The following is a 17,333-nucleotide window of genomic DNA, read 5'->3' on the forward strand; positions in this document are numbered from 1 at the left end:
TCCTCTGTACCGTCAAATCAGACACGTCCTGCATTGCATGCACGTAAATAAATGGACGAAGAATAAAAAGATTTTAAAGCTCAAATAGTATAGTGGTTCAACTATGCAAGCCTCTGTACTTTACTTATGGGAAATGAAGCTGATTGAATGGACTATCTAGTCGAATATTCTCAGATATTTGGACCGTATGGCCGAACCATTCTTCAGCAAGAGAAAAATATAGAATGGGGTTTACTCATCAGTATATCATCCACTTTCTGTCCCAAATTAGATTCAACTACGATCTAGAATTGTTCTAAGTCAAACTATTTTAAATTTGAGCAACCTTACAGAAAGAAAGGAGTACACATATACTTACGATACCAAACTAGTATCAATGGACTTATCATGAAATATATGTTTCATGGTATAATATACTTCTCTAGTGTCGTGGATGGATGTTGTTATCTTTTTTCTATAAAGTTGATCAAACTAAAGATGTCACCTAGGGTGATCCTTAAAATTGATTTATTTTTGTGTATGTACATACATGTTTTTACTGGTTCAACGACGAGTTCTTGCCACACAACTGTCCAAAATGAAAGCATATATATTATTAGCCGCAATCTTAGAATTGGAACACAAAGTGGACAGATGGATATGCATGCATGTGGTCAGGGGCGGACACAGCGGTGGGGCGGGGGGGGGGGGGGGGGGGGGGGGGGGGGGGGGGGAGGGGGGAGGGGGGGCTCAAGCCCTCCTACCCATATCGCAGCAGTGGAACCCTGTGGAGCCCTCATAAATTTTTAGGCAAAGTTCTATAGTGTAGGAAGGGCTAAGACTTAAGATCGAACAACAGTGTTGTTCAGCGTCCCCTGAAATATTTTCTGGCCATGTGGTCCAACTCCAACGAACAGGCAGGCACATCCAGAAGGCCAGAAATTAAAGGAGCAAGGGTGACCAACATCAGTACGATATAAGCCCCAGCCAGTTCTCTTCTTGTTGTTGAATATACACAGCAGGACCACACCACTGCTCATACCAAACGTTCACGTGCGTCTACACGTACACAAGCTGCTGCTTCATGCTTGCACTGATACGAGCAACACACAACATGGACTGTAGTAATAATATATAAATATAATACATAGATTCAGTTCATAATTTTTTCCCTAAATAACGCAAAAGTTTCAGCTTTAAACTTGTTCAGAGAAGAAGCATGATACAAAAACTCTTTTTACAAGTTTACACGCAATCCGTTAGTTTTTTTTAACTTATTATGCGACCACGCACTCCACTAAAATCCAATACAGAAAATTTAATTAAAAGGCCAGCCATTAGCCACGAAGAATCTTATGGTCCTTGATTCCAGAATTATTCTGCATATTTTTAGTTCGTTCATAGGGCTTACATACTGAAGCAATAAGAAAAAACTATGAATGAAAACAGTGTCCTTTTTTCAGTGAGCAGAAATTCAGCTCACAATTCAAGGATCTGTCGTGTGCACATGCATGCGCCAAAAAGTACACCGTTTTCATCATATCTTTTTTCGTAACATGCATCGTACTGACTGCAGGACTGCATGGAAATTAAATTGGTACGTTGGTACTATCATTTTTCTAATATAATATCAGTGATAGTAGAGAGATTGCTAATTTAGGACCTTTCAGAGATGCTGCAAACTTGCAACTTATTAATTACTAGGTGATACTCTGCAACATGGCAGATTTTCCTAAGCAACCACATGAACACAATTTTGTATATATAGCACTGCGACAATCTTTAAAAACTCCAACTGCCTGAACTATCACAGATGAAATCCTCTGAGTTTAGTTGGGCCATTTTAATACAGTAATACACACTCTAAAAACAACTCAGCACTGATCTGTGTTACAACTAAGCTGACAGTTCCCCGCCAATCAAGAATGTTTTTTTTTTCTGACGGGATCATCAGGGGCGGTATTATCAAATTACAGTTAAAATCAGGAGGTGCCAGATCTTGATTAATTTGTCTGTGCATCACACTGGATGAAGTGCCAGATCATGATTAACTAGAAACTAAAATGAACCTAGATTATACAAAGCTGAACCTGTACTTAAAATGAAAATATATTCTACTGGAGTTCTGAAACCTGACTATACCAACAACAGCTTAGAAAGTTCTGAAATAGGAGTGCCATATAAGTAAACACTTTACTAAACTAAACCTGAAATCAAACAGAACAACTAGAAAACATAGGGCGCGGCGTTGCCGCGCCAGCTTATGCTGTCCCAGTGTCCCAGTACAGTATTGGCAATATTTGTTTAGTATATTCTTAGTATGATGGAAAAGGTGACAACGTTTGTGCTTTGAAAGCACCAGTACTCGAATTGATGGTTAGTAAACAGGAACATTTCATTGCAAGAGACATATTAGCAATCAGTGAAGAGCAAATAATTTTAAGCACCCTTGGAAATAAGCAAATTATAGCAGATTAAAGTTAATACGGATTATACACCAGAGTAATGTATTGTTTCTGTTTATTTAGATTAGCGCTACAAGATATGATAACATACCTCCTCATGACCTAGTACATCGATGGAAAGAGTTCAACTGGTATATCTTGAAACCACACCGTTCAAATGTGTAAACAGTAAAGTGCATCAAGGGTTTCACATTCGAGCATGGAGTCACAGTTCCAGATATTGAGAATCCCTGGATGTAAACCTTGCTAAAATGCAAAAAAAATGTTGTAGATAAACATGAACGAAGCCGATATGTAGGAAAAATCATTAGAGTGCATTTCCAGTTGGAATTACAGAAATTAGAAGGTGAGTGTTGCCAATGCTCCATCCTTAGGGGCAAACTCATTTGTAATTGGATCTGTCTGGTGAGCAGCACACCACTGCTCCCCGTCTAGGTTCTACACTTGTTGAAGGAACATTGATGAATTGCTCCAGAAGTTGGCTCTTTGCAATACCTTGGTAATTGCCATTAAGTTTATATCTGCAATGGTTTACGATTACTAAGCAGAAAGCTGACAAATGGATTGCACAGTATGGACAACATTGCTTCCAACTAAATTAGCAACTAATCACACACACGCGCGGCATTCTAAATCCAGAGTATGGAATAGGGAGAAAATACTTCATGTCTTAATGCAACACAAAACCAGAATAATGCTGAGCCATTTAATTTAGTATAAACCAAAAGCAAAAGGCTAAAAGCAACTAACTTTCAAATCTAAAGATACAATTACTAGTTTTCAGTATTCTTAACACAAATATATGCATCTCTCCTGCATGTTCTCAAGAAAAAACTATAGCAGAATAGTACAGAGTATAGTGCCGCAAATGAGCACATTGCTCAAAGTGAAATAAAAGCTACAGCTTGCTTTACCAGAGAAAAGGGCATGGTCTGCTAACTCTTGTAGTTTTAACTGCAGTGAAATGCACAAAAAAAAACTGGGTTGATCTTTAGAACTCTGGAACAGAGAAAACATGGTAGGCGTGCAGATCAGGATATAGTAGTACTTTCTATGGCATCTCAGCAAATATCCTACACTACTCTAAGATAATTTATTAATAGGCCAAAAGGTAACAAGAGAAAGTATTATATGACATAAATTACCTTTTGAATGGTATTGTATGACATATTGCAAGTGATAGATAGAACGCAGGTGGGGGTCTCCCCTGCTATATATAAAGTCGAAGAAAAAAAAGATAGAAGGCAGCTTTTGTGATACCACTAAATTGGAAAAACTATTGTAGGTCCTGCAAACATGTCACAACCAGCACATCATAGTTCCCAGTTTAAATGAGATATCATTGTGCTGTGCTTAGTAGAAGTAGTCTAAACAAGGAACAGAAGGTAAAACTAAATTTGTCTAAACATATGGAGAACTTATTAGCATTTTAAAATTTGATATTAAGTAGGTACCAGTGGGGCACTTGTTCGAGCAGGCAGCAAAGCAGTAACATGAGTCCTGGACAAATCACCATTTTACGAAATACAAAGGAGAGGACTATCGACAGTCGGTGTATTATTTGTGTAGAACAAAGCAATACGGTGAGAATTAAACTTAACTTTCCAGAAAAACTTTAGTATCAAACTAATCCAATTTCACTTGAAATGCAGTTCCATTGTATCATGAAACAATGGTTTAGTGGTAAAGTACTGCGGTTCAATGACAGTAAGTGAGAATTCAATTTAGTCATGAAGCAATAAGACATGTGAGTAGGCATTGATTTCTGAGGAACTGATGAAGTGGATGTACTATTATTTTCAGAAATAGCATAACTAAAATGCAAAGGCTCAACTATTTTAGAGATATTAGTAGAAACCAATCTTATGTTGCATAATTAAATAGTTAACAGATATAATGTGAACACACTTCCAGTTTTGCTGAAATGCATTTGAGAAAATGTATCTTTGTAGATGGGGCTGCAACAATGGTATTGCAACTACTGGTATTTCAGCATCATGGAATCACCATGTAGGTAAAGAATTTTTATTTTTTGTTACCCTTTTTCTTTTGCTTAATCAATGACTCCACGAAGATAGCCAGAGTATCAAGACAAGCTAGTCTCTACCATGTGTATTTCAGTGTATTCAGGAAAGATTTTGATGTTGTTGATCCACACAACATAGCATGTATATCTAGGGAGACATTATGTCAAACAGTTAGCATGTATGACTGCATAATACGAGCTCAGATCAGTACCGAGAGGTAAAAGAAAGAAAAATCAACTATGACTCACAGGGATCAAGGATGAGTGATAATGATTTGACAATGCCAATCATAAGTCATTAGCGAGGTGGAGATGAAGCTGCAGTGCAGAGCACGCAACTACTCTTTTTGGCCACCGCGGTCTTCAGGAACACCATCCTCCACGTCCGACACCAGGATGGAACCCAGCAACACCGCCGCTGCAGCACGGGACAGCCATGCTCGGGACATATGCTGAGGACGGAAGGACCGACGCCGGCATCTCGCGAGGATGCCGCGGGAGAAGCCTACTTTCTTCTCTAGGCCCGACAGCCGGATAAGGCGGAGGCCCGGGATGCGGGAGATGCAGTTGCCCAAGCAGCAGCGAGGTCACGGGCGCAGGGAAGCCCTTGGTCCGGCGCCGCGCCGCGTCACCGGTGGAGCGCCGCGCCGCCTTGCTCGGGTTTTTCCTGCTCTTCCATTCGATGGATAGAGGGTTGATTTCGGTAAAGTTCGAGGGCTTTTTTGAAAACAAAACTGAGAGGAGGCTTGGACTGCGGGTTGATTCGACTAAAGCTCGAGGGTGTTTTTGCAAAAATACCGTGGTTTGCCCGATCTGGGCCGTCCACGCGCCCGATCGAACGGCCGAGAAAAACAGGCGACGTGGCACGCTCGCCGGGCAGCTTTTGGAGGCAGGATTCATATAAGAAGATTGTGCTCATTAAGATGGTCCAGCCGGGAGAGAGGATCATCTGGATGCAGATCAGGTGCATGGTGACATACAAAATTAGGAAATTGGAGTACCTACCGTGGGAAGGGAGGATGTGCAAACAAAATGTTCCAACTTAAGAAGAAAATATCCTTGCTTAAAAAGACATGTTCTACCTTTGTGAAAAAAATATTCTAACTTTACTAGGAAAATGCAGCAGCTTCATAAGAAAATGTTTTGGCTTCATGACCAAAATGTTCTTTGTTTAGGAGAAATTTATCCCAGCATCGTGAAAAAAATATGTTCCAGCATTGAGAGAAAAACATTTCAACATCACAAGTAAAATGTTACATATCATGGCATATTCATGTGAGGTTATAAAATTAATCAGAACACAAATTTAAAAAGACCGATAACAAAAATTTTCCCTAAGTCAACGACAAAAAAGAAAAAAAATACTTTACTAGTGGATCTCAAAAGGTAGAAATAATTATTAATGAAAATATTTGTAACAATAAAAGTAGTTTGAAGTAAAATAAAATTTTAAAAAAGAACCAAGTGTCCTGTCAAAAGAAAGAAAAACTAAAGAGAATGGAAACCAAGAAAGAAGAAATGAACCAGTTTCATGGGCCGCTCTCCCTACCGAAGCAGCCCAGTCATGCGCGTGCACCGGCAGAAAAAGAAAGGAAAACAGAGAGAGAAATCGGCCCAATAGCCCTGCGTTTACACCTGTTTTCTTCGTTTCCGCCGTTCACTTCGCCTACACCTACACGCTCGATTCGGCCGTTTTCCGCATCCACGGGACCAGACCGCCGCCGCCGCCCTACTCCCAGCTGCACCCTTCGCCGGCGACGAGCGCCCACCACGGCAGGTACGCCCGTCCCCCTCTCTCCCCTTCTTCTCTGCGAAACTGAGCACCCGACCCCGAACCCTAATTCAAGCTAGTATTTGGCTATCCGTATCCGGATCTGATCCAATCACAAGCGTAACTGTGTAAGTGTCTGCATGCATTGTGCGTGCTAATTTCGTTTTTTTTTGGCAAAATCCGTTGTTGGATCTGCCGCTGCCTCGTGCATTCCATTCTAGGATGGCAACACTGAGGAACCTGAAGATCAAGACGTCGACGTGCAAGAGGATCGTGAAGGAGCTGCGCTCGTACGAGAAGGAGGTGGAGAAGGAGGCGGCCAAGACCGCCGACATGAAGGAGAAGGGCGCCGATCCCTACGATCTCAAACAGCAGGTGATGACAAGTCCCTCTGATTCTCAGAGTATTCTTCTACTACCTTTTTTCTCTCTCTCTCGACCCAGTTGTTGACCCCACCCTGCCCTAGTGCTTGGCTGCTTGCAAAGCAAACTAAGATCATAGCATGTTGCGTGGCTGAAGGCTTACATTACAATACCTGCCACTGGTTGTGATCTGATACGTTAACAACAGTTCTTGTAGTAGCATTACTCACTGGTTTTTCAGTCTGCATCTATTTAGGTTACTACTTCCAGATTGCTGTGCGATAATTATTTCGGTTTAGCCTTGGAAAAACAGGATAGTTCATGGGTCTGAAGTTTCTGCATTTCCATCCATTGAGAGGATATACTCTGTTTCTGAAAAATATATTCTGATAAAAACATATGAGCATCTGATCCCTTGAGCCTATAAGAATAGGAGTAACTGGTTGTTGATCATCGCGTCGCGTTTGTCAGGCACCACACGAAGCCATTGATGTGGTTTTCTCCTTTTCATGTAACTGAGATTGGCCCTGTTCGGCTTACCCCATATTCAGCTTGTTCGGCTTCTTCTTTCAGCCGAAGCAGTGTTTTTCTCTCGTAACAATTCAGCCGGAATAGTGTTTTTCAGCCAGTTTCAGCCAAGTTTCAAACCAGCCGGAATAGTGACAAAGTCATTCTTGAAATCGTCAGCTGTTCTGATCTTAGAACTCACGAATCTATCGAAACTTGAACTTCACCTCTGCAGGAGAATGTTTTAGCTGAGTCAAGGATGATGGTCCCAGACTGCCACAAGCGACTTGAAACTGCACTGGCTGACTTGAAAGCAACACTGGTACGGCATAAAAATTCTGTGTCTATATATCCTTCAATATTGTGCAGTATTCTCGTCGTACATTTCAGCGATTGTATCGTTGCAGGCTGAACTGAAGGAGTCAAATGAGCAAGGTGCTGAGATTGCAGAAGCTGAGAGTACAATCGCAGAGGTTGAAGCAGTTGTCAAGCCAACAGAAGATTAGACTCAAAACTATTAGTTTGCTGAACTAAGCTCATTACGAGATGTAAGGCGTGAACTCCTGTACCAGTATCATTACTTCTACCTCGAAAATCGAAACATGCTATCCGGAATTGTATTTGCTGCTCTGCGTGCATGTTCTTCAATCTTACATTGCCAGGGAATGCCAGCAGACATGTCTCGTTTCTGTTCCCAAGTTCTAAGCATTATTGTTTGTTGTCTGGGAGAGCACATCCATTGTTTGTTGCTGGGAGAGCAAATCCCTTGCTTCTCCACAAGCACGTTAGTGTAAATTGAAATTGCGAAAAATAAACAATCATGTGAGATTTGCGACGGTCAATGGTAATATATTGTTTCTGTTAAACTATCTTCAGAAGATCAAATTTTGTTTGTGGTAAAAGAAATGCACACGGTATCATGTGCGTGATTGCACAACACTGCCAGTGTTGGTTAAGCTTTGGTTAACTTGCATGGATATAAATTCTATACATCGTATTGCTGTACAATCTTCTATCATCATTTGTGTGTTTTGTGGGCAGATATAACTATAACTAATTGTAGTTTCCTGTTAGTATCGGGGAAAAAGGAAAGAAAAAAAAAACACTTTACAAAAATGCCTCTCGGATCAGCCGTGCAAATACGCGTGATGACAACCGGCTCAAGACATCAGGTAGGATCTTCGATGAGATGCCCGGCAACACAGGTAGAAGCTCTTGCACTACAGACACCATGTTTACGTCCTGCCAACGACGAAAATGAATGTCAGCAACCTTCAACATTGGTTCTTTAGTTAAATAAAATTAAAAAAAAAAAAGCAGAGCTTAGCACCCATACCCCACCGACTGTTGGAGTTGCAGTCCCAGATGTTAGGAACTTCACAACCTTCTCGACATTGTTCAAGATGACCCTGTCTTCCTCTGTGATTGTTGGAAGCAATGCCCTGGCCCTAACAGGAACCATGCTAAAAACTGGGGTCGCGTTTCCTATCCCAAAAGATGCAGCAATCTGGATTAATTGCTCCCTTGAAATTGCATCAATGGCTTTCACAATCTGCAATGCAGAAAATAAGAAAGCTTTAGTCAGAAATTTTGAATGAACATTTGTCTATATCAAGGAAATTAATATGTCAAGTACAACTCCTGGCCCACAAGTAATTATCAGCTGCTGTAACATAAGAGCTTACCTCATCAAGAATGAATTCCCGAAAGAAGTTCCCCCTCTCAGAGAGTAGAAAAGCAAGTGCTGCACGGGCTTTAACCGGCTGCTCAGGCTGTGCTATGGCCATTGGAAATACAGGAACCAAACTGGTGCTAGGTTGACCTCCTAAATCAGCCAGCTCAGCCATGTTTCCCTTCAAGTTCTCCCCACCACCGCTCTTAGCTGCACGAATAAAATTCTCGAAAGCTTGCATAACATCAATGAACCTTTCTGCATCGAAAACACCAGTTTTGCCATATATTGTGTAACGCAAGGCACTCCTTAGCCGAGGTGATTCGTCTGTTAGTAGCCTCTGATATTGTCAAATAAAACCACAGATTAGTAATATGGAACTTTAAAGCAAATCCCCCATCAGAACTTCTTTGTGCCTCCTATGTGTGTTTCTTTGATAGAGGAATGTTTTAGTAGCAAGTGTCCATGTACATGGTAGAAATGTATGGGGAGTGTGCGAAGTTTAAATCAAAGGCTGAATGCGGACCTGTGCAATATATGGGTATGCTTCATCCACAATGGCAAATTCAGGATCTCCCACCAAAGCTATGCCTTCTAATACTCCAATGGCTCTAATAATCAGAGCAAAATACGGAGGTATCCTGAATGGATAATCAAAAGTTATCTGTGCTAGATCTGCTGCCAATTCTTGAAAGTTAATATTCTTGGCACCGCCTCCTTCAAGTGCCTGATCAAAAACCTTAGCCAGTACAGGCAAGATAGGATCCAAGTTAACCCCTTCAGGGATAAAACCAAGCTTCACAAAGTCCTTAACAATTGCATCATAATCACGATGAATAAGGTGAGCTATTGCTTCAATCATTCCATACTTTTGATCATCTGTTAGTTTTGTTACAAGCCCTGCAAAGAAAAATTACACATTTTTATTCATTTTTTCATGTGCTTAAAAAATGAAAAAAAAAACATAGCAAAAGTAGGCTGATCGAAAATCTAAGGACACATTAATTTTCTTTTGAAAGTCAGCAGAATTCTTGCTAAAAGCAATACAAACAGGCTATTAGATGCTACTGAAAAGGTCTGCACTTTTCATGATTTAATCTAGTACTAGTATGCACTGCTGTAGTTACTACTAGTTAGTAATGCAGAGTGAAAGAAATTTCTTAAACGAATGTTGTTGTGTCATTGAAGTAATAGTAAAGCAGTCATCTGTGCCATAAAAATATCTGTATAATGTATAATGTTTGTATATAATTTTATGAGAAGCAACACAAAATATCATAGTTGGACAAGAGAGTTATTTGTGGATTTTCAAACTAGATGACCTACCAAAATCAAGAATAGCCAGCTTTCCATCAGGTGTTCTTATCATATTGCCTGGATGTGGATCGGCGTGGAAGAACCCAGTATCAAGCAACTGCAAAGAATAATAAATATAACATGAAGATACTTTCTTTAAAAAAGGTGACTAGAGTGCATGCATATCTTCAATCATGTAAGATGGGAATACTATGGAGTATGGATAAGATGGTGAAGATTGAAGAACATTATTCCTTACCTTCAGCAAGTGAGTTCATGCATATGTTCGATCATATAAGATGTGTATAGTATTTATACGATGTACAGAAAATGCTTTTGAAACTAACCTGTTTCAGATAGCAAATGACTCCTACACTGACCAATGATCCAACATCGTCCTCTGTGCTCTGTGACAACTTCTCTCCCTCTATCCATTGTGTGGTAAGAACTTTTCTAGATGTGTATTTATGGTAAGTCTTTGGTACAACAACCTGGAAGATTTTTCAAATAATTCACAAGTGAATTTTGACAGTGAAACTAACATTGAAATGTTTTACCCCGTAACAGTATAGAATATAGATGCTATAAACATCCTGTTACATAACTTCCCATTTCCACAGGGTAAATATATGACTACCAAAGCAATTACCTGTGGAAGATCTTCTTTCATCACTTCAGCAAAGTAGGTGCCATTTTCCCCTTCATTTACATAATCAAGTTCTTCAAAAAATCGAGCAGCCCACTCATCTACCAGACCAACAACATCGACGGATACCTAACAGTATTCAGCAATGTTTCAATTCAAATTAACAAAGGTATGTCTCTGCCAATTCTTCCCAAGTAGATGAAAATACCGGCGGAAATCTCCTGAGCACCAAACCCAAGTTTCTAATGATGAATAAATCGATGGTGACAGTCTCAAGTACAAATGGCCTCTGCACTTTGACAGCCACTAGTTCTCCTGTTTCTTTCAAGCGGCCCTTATAAACCTGTCCCAGAGATGCTGCAGTACGATGCATAGGATAAGTATAGTCAAGGAATACGATTAGCGTGAAAAGCAGAGAGTGCATAGTTATCTAGTATAATACCTGCAGCGATGGGGGAGGGCGATAACTCAGAGTAGATTGCTTGCCAAGGCTGACCAAGCTCTTCTTCCAGAAGAGCCATTGCTATATCATCTGGGAATGAAGGAACCTTGACGTTGCAAGTAGGTATGTGTTATATATATGCAGTAGCAAGGGAAAAGCATAATAAAAGAACTATTGAGGCAATGTTACCTTATCACATAATTTCTGCAACTCAGTCATCGCTGCAGGGGACAGAATATCTGGACGGATACTTAGCGCTTGTCCAAGCTTGATGTAAGCAGGACCCAGAGACGTCACGATTTCTCTCAGTTCAATTGCGCGGGCCACTTCATTCTATTGATTGATGAACATGTGACAGCAATAGAATTAAGACACAGCGATCAACAAGCACATTTTACATGGGTTTAGGGAAGGCAACACAGCTGCAGGAAGGAATACGATAGGTACCTCCTTGAGTTTCTTGTTAATAAGGTCGGATATGAGGTGGGAGATGAAACCACCGGCAACAGACAGCAGCTGCACAACTCGAGTAGCGACGGCCCTCGGACGCTTGCCCCAGTAGGCTGATATGATTTCAGGGCTATACACAAGAGGCAGCCCCTCGTTGTTGTCCGCGGATTCTACCTTGAACCAGGGAAGGAAGAAAAACAAGGGAATTCAGTAACAACCTATACATACGGAGTACGTTAATTAATGTTGTGGAGTTGTGTGGTGGAAGTGATTCTGATGTTCTGTAATTGGTAACTGGTTATAGAAGAAGAGAGCACGCTGGGTGAAAGGTTAACGGAAGTGGGATCAAGGAGGTTGACCTCGACGAGGCGGAGTCGGACATTGTCGTCAGCAAACTGCTCGTCGCGGAGGTTCTGACCGCGGAGGCCGCGCATGAGCGTGGCGAGCTGCTCGTCCTGCTCCATCTGCTTGCGCACGCGCTGGATCTCCTTGGACACATCTCCGAACCTCTGCGTCATTCAGACGCCCATTCAGACAAACAGACAGGCAAACATCTCAGCACGGACGAGAGCATCGGACCACACCGAAGGGTTGGAACTTACGGTGTCGGAGAGGTCATTACGGGTCCTGGTCCTGCCGCGAGAGGAGGAGGAGGTGGAGGTGGACGGCTTGGGCTCCGTGGCGACGGCGCGGATGCGTGGGAACTGTCCTCGTCGGTGGCGGTGGCGGCGGCCGGGGAGCGCCGGGAGGTGCGCGACGCGGCCGAAGCCGCCGCAGTGCAGGAGATGCGGCGCCGCCGCCGCGGCCTCCATCACGGCTGGAGTCAGCCCGCAGCTGCCGCAACCGCCGCGCGCCGCGTCTCTGGAGAAGCGAGCGAGGCCGGCGTGGCAAGCGTGGAGCGGGCAGGCGGCGGGGGATGCGATGCGAGACTGACTGACAAACGTGAAGTTGGTGGTTGTTCGGAGAGAGGAGGAATTGGGGCGGGGGGCGGGTCGGTCAATGGGTGGTGGCAGGCGGAGGCAGCAGGCCACTCAGCGGAAGGCGGAAGGGGGGTGGCTCGCGCGCGGCCACGAGTGCGGGGGGGCGCGCGCACTCCCGCGTGCACCGCGAATGCGCGACTAGCGCATGGACGCGGCGCGGAGGCAGGCACAGCGCCCGCCCCGGACAAGTGGTGCCGTGGTGGAACTGTCGTCGTCGACGACCACGGCGACCCCACCCCACCGAGAGAGCGGGGAATCAGCAGAGGTGTCAGGTCAGGTGTGTGTGTGTGGGGGGGGGGGGTGGGGGGGGGGGGGGGGGGGGGGGGGGTGCGCACGCTTGTGATGTGTCCGCGTTTCGTTCGAACGTTCAGATCGCAAACCAGTCAACCATACACCCCAGTCTACCTGAGCTACTGCTGCCTCCTCAGAGAGCATATCTCCGGCAGATCATCAATACAGCCCCAATACAGTTAGGCAGATCATCCATGTCTGATCTGGTCATTTAAAGATTGTGGGAACAAATTGATAGTGGTGCAACATCATTTTAAACATTCTGATGCTTTAACCCATGGGAATGAACCATGTTTATCAAAACCTATCACAGATATTGCAGAAGACAAATAAAATGATCCAGGCTCTGTTCGGCTGATACATAAGCCGGCTAAAGCTATTTTGTTGTGAGAGAAAAATACTGTAGATTCTGGCTGATAAGTTCAAACGAACAGGGCTTCCTATCTTTCTCCGAATTTTGCAACAAATGAGAGAATTTTGCAACAAGTGAGAGACTGAGCAGTGGGTTGAATAAAACCTATTGGCTACTGCCATCGTTCCCTGCCCTTAACTCTTTCAGCCGTTTTGATGATAAATCAACAGCAGCAGTTTGTTTAGGATCTTCGTCTTTCGTCAGCCATGCTCGCTATAAGCTTGCTCAATTTCCTTCACCTATGCAATGATCAACGACAATTCCCTTCACCTATGCAATGATCAGTGAGAACTCTTGCCCTTAGGTACTGTCAAGTGTCAACTCCCAAATATCAGGGAGTATATTCTTTCAGTTAGAACTTCACCGAATACATCCAGTATTTATGGTTTCATGAACAAATAAACTGATACTGATACATGACAGTTAAAACGCAACAACATGGACAATCACATATACTACTAAAACTTCACATTTATACAAGAACATCGCTGCCAGTGATAAAACATCGGTTATCACAGCTCCACTCGCCTACGATTGACATATTTAAGTTGAATGCATGATGCAGCAGCACAAGGCACATGAAAACAAAACCCCTTGTGCTGTATAATACTTCTCACTTCATTTAGTTTTCGCACTAGAAGTCCCATTCTTTTCGATCTCTCGCTGCCTTGCACGCTCCATCTTCCGTTTACGCCATTCTTCAAGAGCTGGAGATGTTCACAAAATATCATCAGTTCAGCAGGTTCACAAGGGTAAAGGGGAGAAGGCTGCCAAGCTGCTCTAGCAAAGCAGTACCACCACTTGGAAAGCACTCTATTACAGAACAGCAAGTTGCTAACTGCGGTGCATACACTGGAAACAAAGTTTATTTCCCACATATGCTGACTTCAATGCTCATCATTTTGTCTTTATATGTATGTAAAGTCTAACTGTACCATTATACGTTCAATTCAATTGATTCAGTTTCCACCTACAACTGGTCTTCTCTTTCTGGGAGGATATTCTTACACAAGACAACAAAGGGCAGTTGGTTAGAACTGCCATGCTATGCATCTCTGAGTTGTAAATAATTCTAGATACAAAAAGAAAAGAAACTCCATTTTTTTTTGTCAACCCAGTGAGATATAACAAGACAAATTATTTTGAAAAGAGAGAATACTGTGTAGATCAAATAGAGTTAGCATGACATCATTTAAAAGTTGTGGGATACAAATTATAGTAGTATGACATCATTTTAAAGATTGTGATGCATTAACCATGCATGAAAGCACAACGGTTCAAATTATCCCTGGTTATTCTAAGGAATGGACCATGTTTATCAAATCCTACCACACATATTGCAAAAGACAAATAAAATGATCCAAATTATGTTTTCTCCGAAATTTGCAACTAGTAAAAGACTGAGCAGTGGGTTGAAGAAAACCTTTTTGGCTACTGCCATCATTCCCCGCCCTTAAATCCTTCAGCCGTTTTGATAAATCAACGGCAGCAGTCTGTTTAGGATCTTCATCTGTCGCCATGCCATGCTCACAATAAGCTTCTTGCTCTATTTCCTTCACCTATGTAACGATCAACGAGAATTCTCAAAAATAAGGTCTTCCATGCAGCAACATGGTGTGTATCCCCATTTCTTTCTCAAATCACTCACTATAAACAAAGTGCATGGAAACATACTCTTCGGATCAAATCCACAGGCTCCATAGCACGACGCAACTCCTCAGATTCCCATATATACCAAAGCTGAGCTGCACAATAGTAGGACCCAGTACTTAAGCTGAATTTAGTTATCTAATAATAGAAGCGAGATGCACAGTCACAATGTGAGTTGTGAGCAGAATTTTCTAACGAAGCACCAAAACGGCTTAAGTCCATCAAGGATCTAACAGTTGGGCACTGAGAATGCTGACAGAGGATAATGGGTAACCCTAGCATAGGCATTTTTGGAGCAAGCACAAATGCACAATCTTAGAACTCATTTGGAACTCAGGATGGATAAAGGAGGGATCACATCACTCTCCCAGGTGCTCAGATTTGCAAATATGGATCGACATCAACATGTCCTATGCCGAGCTATAATCACAAGCTCGCAACCAAAGTTAGGCTAGGCGGCGACTACACGCGCCTAGTCGCTGGGCGAAGCCCGTCGCCGCGACTAGGGGCATAGTCGCGCATCGCGGCGCTAGGCGGCGCAGAGGGCGGCCAAAGGGGCCTGGAGCTGGACTGTTGGAGGGCAGGGGCCGCCGGCGCCGGGCTCGAGCCAGCTGGAGCTGGAGCCTGGAGGGCAGGGACGGCCGGCGCGGCGCTCTGCGGTGGTGTGGCCCGCACCCTGCGCCTGCGGGATGCCGGGGCCAGGATGGGATGGGCGCCTGGGCAGCGGCGCGGCGGGAGGGCTTGGTGCACCGCGGAATGGCGTGCGGCGCAGCGCTGTTCGGCTAGGTGGCGCCGACAGGCGACTGGCAGGCTCCTCGCCTCCTCCCGTGCGGCGGCGCAGGTGCGGCTGCGAGCGCACGCTCGTGCGAGGGACGGAGGGAGGCGGATAGGAGCAGAGGCGGAGGGTTAGGTTTGCTGTTGCCTGGGCCTTCATTATTGGGCTGAAATTACATGGGGTATGTGGTGTTGATGGCCCAACGACTAGGGCCTGGGCCCTAGAGGCCTGGGCTGCAGATCCGCCCCTGGTGTTGTGCACTTGTATTACTGTCCTATCCACTTGTATTGTAATTACCAGCCGCTGAAATGGTGTGCTCATGGATGGGAGGCTGCTGAAATCATCCTGTTAAGTCACAACTTAGTGTTTTTTTTTTTTGAATAGCTAGCTGTCTATTGACTAACTTACTAACTAATATATATATATATATATATATATATATATATATATATAGGGAGAGGCTATTCAGTAGCCAGCTACAGAATAAGTTATTCTGTAGCCACCTCCATTTACCATAATTTTATATACTAATTTACGATAATGTCAATATATATTTACTATAGTTGGGTTACTATAACACATAGGGATATTTACCATAACGTTATAGTAAACCACTTAGTAAGGAGTTACTATAATCTCATAAATTAACATAGTAATTATATTAACTCAAGGTGGCTACAAAATATGTTATTTTGTAGCCAGTTATAGAGTAGATGTTCTATATATATATATATATATATATATATATATATATATATATATATATATATATATATATATATATATATATATATATATATAATTTATGGCTATATTGCCAAAACGCCTAGGAGCGCCTAGGACCGAGTACTCCCGACTAGGCGCTAGGCAATGGGTTAGCGCCTAGATTCCACCTAGCGCCTAGCTGAACTTTGCTCGCAACCCACGTTTAATAATTGGAGAAAATCCCGGAACTTTCCTAGATTTAGTTCGCTAGCCAGTGAACCGTACTACTAAATCGGGACCAAACCGAGCACACCTCTCAATCCAAACATCCAAACCAAAATCAGAAATTTAGGGTGAACACGAGGTCACGGAACCGTACCGGAATCGAGCCTGTCGCCGCCGGCGATGCGCGTCCAGGACGAGAAGTAGTTGTGGAGGAGGAGGGCCGCAACGAGGAGGTTAAAGGCGCACACGGCGATGGTGGCGTTGTGTAAGAGAGCCTAGACGCCGCCGCCCCAGCTCTCCAGTTAGGCTGCGCGTCCATCCCGTCGTCGGCGCCGCCGTGGAGCTCGCCGGAGGGGAAGGAAACCGACGAGGCGACGAGGCAACCAACCCGGATCGGCTGCTGCCTGCAGCTGTACCTAAACAACGCAGAAGCCCAGCCCACGTCGTCTGGGAGGCTGGGCCGTCCGCCAGCTCACCCAGCGGTCCGTATTGGCCGCGCTGTAACGGCTGGAAGTGGGCCTAGGCCTAGTAACGCGTGGGACTGAGTTGGGCCACGGCCCACGGATTGGCAGATCCGGACGCCCCCAAGGCCTCCAACCCTACCATTCCTTTCTCTCTCTCTCGCCGTCGTCGTCGTCATCGCCACCACCACTTGGCCCCGCTCGTCGCCTCCTCCTCC

The 17,333-nt window shown here is 43.7% G+C and overlaps 2 protein-coding genes and 1 pseudogene across 2 annotated transcripts; 1 reads left to right on the forward strand and 2 right to left on the reverse strand.

The window, feature by feature from the left end:
- Positions 1-6,113: 6,113 nt before the first annotated feature.
- On the forward strand, positions 6,114-7,808 carry LOC136478354 (tubulin-folding cofactor A-like). Its single transcript, XM_066476787.1, has 4 exons — positions 6,114-6,247; positions 6,463-6,616; positions 7,346-7,432; positions 7,518-7,808. The coding sequence occupies exons 2-4, from the start codon at positions 6,464-6,466 to the stop codon at positions 7,614-7,616; spliced, it is 339 nt and encodes a 112-aa protein (XP_066332884.1). The 5' UTR covers positions 6,114-6,247; position 6,463; the 3' UTR covers positions 7,617-7,808.
- Positions 7,809-7,962: 154 nt separating this feature from the next.
- On the reverse strand, positions 7,963-12,616 carry LOC136478353 (uncharacterized). The gene is made up of 13 exons (XM_066476786.1): positions 12,219-12,616; positions 11,976-12,125; positions 11,614-11,790; positions 11,356-11,499; positions 11,167-11,272; positions 10,933-11,081; positions 10,728-10,853; positions 10,426-10,569; positions 10,109-10,196; positions 9,309-9,682; positions 8,796-9,122; positions 8,447-8,662; positions 7,963-8,352 (listed from the first exon to the last, which is right to left on the reverse strand). The coding sequence occupies exons 1-13, from the start codon at positions 12,426-12,428 to the stop codon at positions 8,218-8,220; spliced, it is 2,346 nt and encodes a 781-aa protein (XP_066332883.1). The 5' UTR covers positions 12,429-12,616; the 3' UTR covers positions 7,963-8,217.
- A 998-nt stretch (positions 12,617-13,614) lies between these two features.
- LOC136478357 (uncharacterized) lies at positions 13,615-17,315 on the reverse strand (annotated as a pseudogene).
- Positions 17,316-17,333: the final 18 nt, after the last annotated feature.

The sequence above is a fragment of the Miscanthus floridulus genome, chromosome 8, assembly GCF_019320115.1.
Source record: "Miscanthus floridulus cultivar M001 chromosome 8, ASM1932011v1, whole genome shotgun sequence".
Classification (NCBI taxonomy): Eukaryota; Viridiplantae; Streptophyta; class Magnoliopsida; order Poales; family Poaceae; genus Miscanthus; species Miscanthus floridulus.